This window comes from Jatropha curcas, chromosome 4 (genome assembly GCF_041381405.1).
Source record: "Jatropha curcas cultivar XTBG-Jc1 chromosome 4, XTBG_Jcur_1.0, whole genome shotgun sequence".
NCBI classification, from domain to species: Eukaryota; Viridiplantae; Streptophyta; class Magnoliopsida; order Malpighiales; family Euphorbiaceae; genus Jatropha; species Jatropha curcas.
Window position 1 is genome coordinate 25,100,808 of NC_143154.1, and position 9,765 is coordinate 25,110,572.

Genomic DNA, 9,765 nt, shown 5'->3' on the forward strand with positions numbered 1-9,765 from the left:
AACATGTAATAAACCCTTGAGAAAATTAGTATACATGAATAGAGTTTAGTCTAACTTTGTGATATTATTAGTATCAAAATGGACCCATTTTGGTTCCCTAACCGAAAGTTTGAGAAATGATGCAATTTGGGGCCCAAAACATTAGGCTAAAATATATATATATATATATATATATATATATATATATGTATATATATATAATGATATTTTTGGATAATAATATGATTTTGGTAGGGTTGGTCACTCTTAATTGCTCAAAAATTTATTTGACAAAATCATTAGCTCCAATAATTAATATTAAGTAAATATGGTAATTGAACGTGTGGTGAAGACGGCATCTAATTAGGACCACCAAATTTCAGAGATAATGAGAATTCGAATATTTTGTAGATAAAATTATATTATTCTCTTTTTAATGGCGCAAAAAAGTACAGATAATTATTACTATTTCCAAATAATGATAGTTAAATTGTATAGTCATTGCACTTTTGATGGATGAGATGAGATAGATGACATGGATTATTTTTCTTATAACTATATGTTTTGAGTTCGAATCTTGAGTATGAAGTCTTTTTAAATACTCAGAAGAGAGTACTTTACACTCTTTATAGGCCTATCTGGCGCGAATCTAGATTAGTCGGGGTTTCCACGGATGATTAAAATAAAAAAATATTATATAATCATTATTATTCCTTCATGTCAAAATTTAAAATAAATTATAAGAGAAGGAATGGTTTTCATTCACTCTTTCTTCCTACCCCTCCCAATGTACCAAGCATAATTTGGTTTTATTTGCTTATGATTATATGTTGATTTGCTCCTGTTTTTTTTATTAATTTCCAAAGCTTCGTTTATGCCCTTTAATTAAATAAATTATAGTTTTATTATTTAATTTAATGTTTGTATATATGTTTATAACATTAAATAAAATTACACCTTCATAAACTTCATTATAATCTCATTATATTAAGATAAGTATTCGAATTGAGAGTTTTTAATAATTCTCATATTTAAAAGGTATTTAAAATCTTTTATTAAAAAAGATTTGCAACACTGTATAACTAAATAAGCAAAATAATTTACTACAAATGAACTGATAGATATAAAATTAAAGTAAAATTTTAATTATCATTTTGAAATAGTATTAATTGTAATTGAAATTTGATTATTTAAATCTATTAATTATAATTATCGGATTTAAATCTTATTCGCTGTAGAAACTTTTCACCAATTTGGTGAATTTTATTTCAAAGGAGTGGTTTCATCTTATTGTATAACTCACAAGTTATCGGACTACAAAAAATAATATCTTTTTTAAGAGCAAAAAAATCTATAAATTAGGTGTTCTTTTATTTCAAACTTTTCAATAAAATTTCATGTATATACATCCTAAAAAAATTTTAATCATCTTATACCAACAATTTAGGTAAAATGATATTTAATTGATTGGACGGTGGATGCTAGAATATGAGAAGGCAAGTGGGTCCCTTCATCTTCCCTAACAAGGTGGCCATATGATGAAGGTGAGCATGTCCATGGTCCTTAACTTCAAGATTAAATTTTGACCTCAAAACGCACATGGACCTATTTAATTTCAATTCTTCAAGTGCTTTGATTCTTTACATTGTTTCTTTTTTTTTTTAAGCTTTTATGCTTTACTTAATACACGCACATGTTGTGTTAATGGCCCAATAATTGTCATGAAATAATTAGGTTAATATATGATCCCCAAGTACCCTGGTTCTTGAAATTAGACCAATTTTGGCATCTTTGAGGGTTCACCGTCTCTGCTTTGCCGGCTGAATACATAAATTAACTTCAAAACTTTGCAACTTCTAAAGTTTACAGATGATTTATTGTACACTTAAATTTATAAATTTTGGTAATATTACACACCTTTAACATTAATATTAATAATTTTTAGAATTTTTGACTTTTATCTATAAAATATGAACTTAATATGTAGTTAGCATGACTTCTGAAACAATAGTTTTCATAAATTTTAACTTTTTAATGAATGCTTAATTTATCTAAGTTGAAGTGTTACGTATATAATTTTGAAAATTGAAGTGTTTAATAGATATAGTTTTATAAGTTGATGTGTGTAATTGGTCAAAATAAAAGTTGAGGGTATCACAAAGTTAAAAGTAAAAAAATTTAGGAGTAAATTTATGTATCCTGTCCTTCTTTGTCCTGACAAAATCATATCTAGATTAATACATATCATACTATTAATTTAAAAAATAGTTAAACAATCATTTAGAAATTTTTACAATTTATAGTTTGTTAAAAAAATGAAGATATTAATTAGGTAGGGATGGATCCAGAAAATCTTGTTAGTAAAGGTAATGCATAAAAGCAATAATTCAATGGAGGTAAATGGTAAAAGTTTAGCGAAATAAAATCAAATTGCAAGTATATGGACTAAAATGTACAAGCTATGAATTAAAATGTAAAAAAAAATAATAAATTAGGTGCTCTATCCTAAATCTACTCTTATAATAAGTGGTTTGATTGGTTTTCTTGTTAACGTAACCAGCATTCTATTGAATTAAAAAGAAAATATGAGAACATATTTATTAATTAAATTCGATTTTAGGCTAAATATTAATTACTTTTTATTAATTTGGTATTATTTATTTATTTATTTATTTGTTTATCAGTAATGTTCTCAAATATGTTATGTGCTCTAAAATCATAATTTCTCATGTTATTTATTAAGGCCTGAAATATAAGGTAATCACTTAATTGGGTACCAGTTTTTAATTTATCACATAAAAGTATCTAATTTTATATTTTTGTAACAATAAAATGTCTTTTATTGCAATCTAATTTTTTTGTTAGCCAGAATATCATGTAATTAACATCTGGCTTTTATTTAAATGAATTTTTTTTTTTGAACTTTTCTCTTTTCCAACTCAGCTACATCCTCTAACCTCTACCTTCCCCCTCCCCCTCTCTCTCATACGAGAAATTCTTAGGTAGATTTAGTCTACCACATCAGTCATAGACACATTCAATAAAATAAAGTCACATCAACAATTTATTTTTTTTTACGTCCCACATCAATAACTCCTAAATCAACGCAACCATATTTTCTATCTCTAACCAAACGGGAAATATCAAAGAACTAACATGACTTCCTTTCTATTTCTCTTATTTTCTTTTCAATTCTCACTAAACAAACACCATTGCATTTTCTTTTTTACATTAAATCTCTTATTTCTGCATTTTTCTTTTGGTAGTTTAAGGTTAGAATCGTGTGCTCTATCTTTCCTTTTTTATTTTTTATCTTTCTCCATTTTTTTCTCTCTCTTTTCTTTTACCCTATTTCTTTTTTTTTTTTTTTCTTTCCGCTTCAGTTGCTATTGGAGCAATACCCAAATTCGATGAAAATCTTTCCGTTTTCATTTTTTCTCTCTCTAGCTTTATTTCTTCCTCTTTTATTTTTTATCATTTTTTTATTTCTTTTTCGCTTCAGTCATTGATTTTATATGGAAATCTAATGAAAATTGATTTTTTCAGGATCTAAATCCCATGAAGATAGACTAGTATGATTTCCATGAATAGAAATTGATTTTGAAATTTTTGGAGTTCGAGATTTGGAAATCTCGTGTATAGCAGATTGGTACTCAAATGATAAATTGATGGTAGAAATAAAACCTTCATAAGATTCCGAATGTTTTGATAAAAAATTTGTAAATTTTGGATTAGATACAACCTTCAGCCACGCCAACGATGGCGGAATCGACGACGTTTCCAGTAAATAAATTTGTTATATACATTTTTTTAGAGCTATGGCGACGATTTTGAGAAGAAACTGGGAGAGAGAGAACGAAGTTGTAGAAGGTAAGAGAGAGAGTATGAGCTTGAGAAGAGAAGTGCTTTTTGTAATTAAAAAAATGTCCATGTGTCATATACGTGGCATTCTAGCTAATGGAAAAATTGAATTAGGCCAAAAGACATTTTATTATTATAAAAATATAAAATTAGGTATTTTTAAGTTATAAATTGAAGTTGGTATCGCATTAAGTGATTATGCATATAGTTTAGATCTTTCCAGCGAAATTAACCCCAAAATGATTTTAAAGGCCCACTTTTTTATTACTCCTTCCTTTTTTTTTTATGTAGGCACAACTAATTTTTTATCAAGATTAAGAAAATAATTGAACCAATTTTTTTGTCATTTTTTTCTTAATTTACCCCTAATATATCATTTATTTCTCCTCTAATATTAATACATGTCTTAAATTATATTTCAATCTTCGATGAGATTTTAAATACTTTGTTGGAATGAATGGAATACAAACAGTTGCAAAAATGAAGTTTATACTCTAACATGTGAAGAGAAATTCATTTTTTGTCCTTTATTTGAAAAAATTGTGTGACAATGTGAAAATTTGTATCCATTCAACGTTCCAATTGCCTTTGATTATTGAAAACGTACTTAAATATTGCACAATTTTTTAAATTTTCGACAAAGTCCATAAAAATTCCTTTCAATGTGGTCAACTTGAAAATTTTGTGGCATTTCTCTATTCAAACTTCTTTTTACTTAGTGCTCATATAACCTATATGAGCACATTTCTTTTACAATGAAAATTGATGTAAAAAATCCATTCATCAAAGTTTATTCACATTAAATACTTATCTATACTTTTGTTTGCCACTATCTTCAGAATCTCACATACTAAAAGTTTCACAAAGAACTAAAATAAGGATAATATAGACTTTTCACATTGATATGGTTCTTAAAGTTACCAAATTAGATAAAATTTTCTATATAAAAAGAACACCCAAAATGAAAACTTTTTCTATACAAAAAGAACAAAGTGAGTACTTGTTTACTATGTGAACATATATTATGATTTGCCACTGGTTTTATTAGGGTTGTGTATGATTTTTGGGGGAATTGAACCAAATTGAATTAAATTGGAACTGAAAAGCAACCATTTTACAAGAATTGAAACCAAAATCAAAGTCAAAAGAATTTACGCATTGGTTCTAGTTTTGATTCTTGCTAAGAACCGAATTGGAATCTAACCAGAATCAGATCTAACCTAAATTGAACTAAAACCAAACTGAAATTTATAAATATATTATTTAATTTAAAACCGTAGAACAAGTAAACAACTATTATATTTTATTATTTAAATTATAAATTATAGTATTATTTAACAATAAATATTAAGATAAGGTGATACTTTAAATAAAATTAATTGAATATTATTATTACTTAATTAGATTTGTGGCTCAGCCATTAAACTTTAATGCATTGTTTTTCATATGGACCATATTAAATTTGTAGGACCCCAGTGTCATTCTTTCTATTTACTTCTCTTATGAGACTAATCAAATAATATTATCTATGGATTTCTGGTGATTTTAAATAATATTTGAACTTATAATTTCGTAAATTTAGCAAATATTATTTTGGAATTACAATATACAATTTGCCCAAAAATCAACGTCTTCTACAACTTATCTTTGAACTTGTACCAAAAGTACAAAATGCCAAATTTTTATTCTAAAAATTAAATTATCTAATATAAATCAATCATGATTAGAAAGTAATTAAATATTTAATCCAATTAATTAAAAAATAAAAAATAAATATTTTTCTAACCAAATATTTCAATATAATTAAATATTTTTCTAATTCTATATTTTTTTAAATAGAATACTTGTTAATTATTTTTAAATCAAATACTGTAAATCTTTATAATTATTATTATATTTTTAAATAATTTTTCATTTTCTAATTTTAAAATTTTAAATAATCTAAAAAAATTTTCTTAAAAAATTTGGACATTTTGTTCTTTTGGTGCAAGTTCAAGGGACAAATTGCACATAAAGTTATTTTTTAGATAAATTGTCCAAATTTAGAGGAAAAATTAAGCCTTATTCCTATTATTTTTGGTCTGAATATAGAGAGCTATGTGCATGTTAAAAATATAATATTTAAATTCATAATTTCAATTATATATAGAGTGATTTTAGTATAAAAATATTTTCTCTGTTGATTTTTTAAGTGAATGGCAAGGTTTAAATATCATTACTAATAGTATCTTTTTCTCAATAATCAAAGAACAATAATTAACAATGAAATAGGAAAATGCCTAAAGCATGAATAAAATTTGAGATTTTTTAAATTAAATAAGGACTTCATCCCTTATTCATTTAGTTTAAGGGTCGGGCCTATCCAGATTTGAGTTCTCTATATGAATAAAAATAATTATTTTTATTATGAACTTCAAAATTAAAAAATAATATCAAAAAAGAAAAACAAAAATAATTAAAGAGTAAGCGCAAAATACCCCAACGACCCATATTACATATATCGTTTGGCAAGGTCGCCAACAATCAAGTGGGCGTGCCGGAGTGGTTATCGGGCATGACTAGAAATCATGTGGGCTCTGCCCGCGCAGGTTCGAATCCTGCCGCTCACGATTTTTTCAACCTTACCAAATATTTTACTTACCTTTTGGGTTCACCTCGTTTTCCTTTAATTAATAAGAATGGAGCTTTTGCCAAAAAAATCTTGTTTGCATTAACAAGAGTGGTAATATTGCCAAAGTGGTACTGTTAATGCCAAAAATACATTTACATTAGACTGCAATTTGATGGATAAGTTGCCGCTACATCTATTGTATCTAAGAAACTTGCTATGAAAATTTGCTTCTTTGGACAACAAAAACAATAGGTAATGGTGTTGGCATGTTGCAAGTGATTGTTGAAAGGGTTGACTTTTTTAGTGGGTATGAATAGAATACTGCAAACCTTAAGTTTAGCTAGTTGCAGTCAGAATATATATCCACTTGAGTCCATAATCGCAAGAATAAAAGAAAATGGAAGATTTTCGCACTTCGTTTGAAGGAAAGAAGAGAAAACAAGAAGATTATTTTAGGTGACTATTAAGTCATTTAAGTCTAATATAATTCATTTTCTCTTTTCTTTATTTATGCTTCGTAAGAATTTCTAGGACATACCACAAACACAAAGTCAGATCAACTCCAGTAACCTTTGAGGCATTCTAACATCAAACATGAAAAACCTGAAGATGCAGCATGTCAGAAGCAAAATGGAAATTAAGCAAAACATGTAAAGTTATATCCCACAAGTCAGCTCAAAGAAGCCTTATTTGTAAACTAGTTGGGATGACCTATTTCTATTTGGCTCTTTTCTCTTCCCTCCCTTTCTTTTCTTTCTTCTTAAGAACACAAGTAAAACCAAAGCAGTATCTGTAGTTCCTATTCCTCGTACAGCTGCACTAACAATAAAAGACTGCATCCTCAAGAAAGGAATTTTATAATTCACAAGCAGTCATAACTTAGAATCCCACAACAACGGTTCAAAAATATAATAGGCTAGATAAAAAAAATCAACAAATGCTAATAACAACAAACAATAATCCAACACCCCCCAATTTAGCATCATGCAGACTTCAAAAAAGATATCCAGTAAAAAATGCAAAAGTTATATATACTAATATTGTGATATCAATGTAAGCATTTTACTCTGTTAGTGATGTTTAGATTTGTTAAAGACCTAGCCTACCTAGTGAGCTTTTAATTTTTGTACAAGTGCTTCGTATACAAATTCCTTTCTTCCCCGAATAAGTCTTTGTTTCAATTTTGCCAATGAGGAAGAGGTAACCCTGATTCCTTTTTCAACCATACCCTCAGTGTATTTTAGTGCTTCGGGATCCATGTGGAGATCACAAAGCTCAGAAACCAACAAATTCCCTGTCTCTTCCAAGTCTGATTCATAATTCTCCACCATGCATTTCCAAATTTTGATTGCCATGCAAGGATCCTGCGAATGCATATACACCCTAACTGCTGCGCTACAATTTGCTTGATTAGGAACGTACTCGTTTTTAATCATCTCATTGAACACCGCTGATGCTGCCTTCAACTTCCTACCCTTAATCAAGAATTGAAACAAAACATCATATGTTTGCCTATCGGGAAACGCACCATTATAAACCATCTCATCCAAAAACTTTTCTGCAACATCAGTATTACAAGTATAACAATGTAAAGCAATCATCAAATTATACAATTCCGTATCAGGCATAAACCCTTTTCTCTCCACCATCACCTCCCAAACATAAGTAGCTCTCTTAATATCATTCAACTTCAAGCACTCTTGTAATGCTGCTCTAAAAAATCTTATTCCTGGAAAACAACTCCGATCTTTCATCATCTGCAAAAACTGAATGGCCTCATTCAATCCTTCACGGCCCATAAGCAAAGTACACAAAAATGTATCATAAGCTGGAAGATTACTAGGATCCCAGCCAATATCATTTACCAGCTCCATAAAAGTTTCTCTAGCATCAAGTACATTCCCTTCCTTTTCACATCCTTCCAACAAAATTGCGTATGTATCGGCATCAGGCCTAATTGCATTCTTGGCTACACGCAAAAACTGAAGAGCATCATCGGTTTTCCCATCTCTACAAATAGCACTCAATAATGAATTCAAAGCAACAATATCTCGGCTACATCCATATTGATCCATAACTTCAAATGTCATAATAGCATCTTTTACTTGACCAGCAATAACATAACTACCAAAAACAGAGGCAAAAGTGGCTAAAGAAACCAACCCTTCTCGCTTCATAGACTTAATTGCATCCCACATTGCATCAAACAAACAATTCTTACCTAAAAGATCAACAACAAGATTCCAAGAATAAGGGCTATGATTATCTTGAAGCTGAAACCCGGACCAACGGAAAAACTTGACGGCAGGTCCAGGGAAGGAGTAGGAAAGCTTGAGGACTTGTTCAACGTCAGACTGGGAAACTCGAACACCAGCGTCGGTGATTGCGGATTCGACAGCGGAGGAAGGAGTGTTGGCTATGAGTTCGCAAAGGAGCTTAATTTTAGAAGGGAGATTTGGAGTATCTATATAAGAAGGGAAATTTGGGCGTTTTGGAGAATATGAAGATTGATGCTCCGCTGTAGCTCTGGAGGAGGAAGAAGGAGAGCGGAAATGGTGTTTTTTTATGGCGTCGCGGTGGTGGTGGTCGTCGTGGTGACTCCCGCTCCTTATCCTCTTCCTGTTACTGGTCCGGGCCATAACAAGGAGATAGGTTGATCGATCGATTAATTTGGTTTATTTTGGGGATTTGGGGAGGAAAGATAAAAGAGGAGAGAGAGAGTTCAAAAACCCTAATTGGAAACATTGAATTGTTGTTACTCATTGATGACGATGATGATGGGCCTGTTCAGTGGGCTGTAAGCGTCCGGTCTAGTTAAATATATAGTCATGTCAATTTATTTTAACCAATGACCTCGATTAGATGTAACTAATAAAAAATTAAATATTCCATTCATATAAAATGTATCAATTTTGGAAACTCACGCTTGAAAACTTATCATATTTGAAAAATATTATTTCTGTTCTATAAAATTTATCATATTTAAAAAAATAATTTATTTTAAAATATTTATTATATTTGTAATTTAAGGGATAATAATTTTTTTTTCATATTTATCCTTTATATATAATTAATAATTATTATTTTAAATTAATAATTTTCTCAATGAACGGTCAACTTCTAAATATGACAAGTATAATAGAATAAACATAATAATTTTTACATACATATATATAATAAGTTTTCCTCCGATGCATGTACAATTTCAAAGAAATGATATGTTTAATGTTTAATTATTTGCTTTATATATTTATTTAGCCTCCGGTTATTTTCTGTGAAATAAATGGTAGAAAAATAATGTTTATAATTTTTTT

General features: G+C 28.8%; 1 protein-coding gene and 1 non-coding gene across 2 annotated transcripts; one reads left to right on the forward strand and one right to left on the reverse strand.

Moving 5' to 3' along the window:
- Positions 1-6,367: 6,367 nt before the first annotated feature.
- TRNAS-AGA (transfer RNA serine (anticodon AGA)) lies at positions 6,368-6,449 on the forward strand. Its single transcript has one exon. It is a non-coding gene; the product is annotated as a tRNA-Ser (tRNA).
- A 987-nt stretch (positions 6,450-7,436) lies between these two features.
- On the reverse strand, positions 7,437-9,249 carry LOC105638571 (pentatricopeptide repeat-containing protein At5g15010, mitochondrial). Its single transcript, XM_012222391.4, has one exon. It carries the CDS (start codon positions 9,088-9,090, stop codon positions 7,558-7,560), a length of 1,533 nt encoding a protein of 510 aa, XP_012077781.1. The 5' UTR covers positions 9,091-9,249; the 3' UTR covers positions 7,437-7,557.
- Between the last annotated feature and the right edge of the window lie 516 nt (positions 9,250-9,765).

Excerpts from the sequence above, each read along its gene's own strand:
- LOC105638571 (XM_012222391.4), bottom strand. The coding sequence starts at position 9,090 with ATGGCCCGGACCAGTAACAGGAAGAGGATAAGGAGCGGGAGTCACCAC.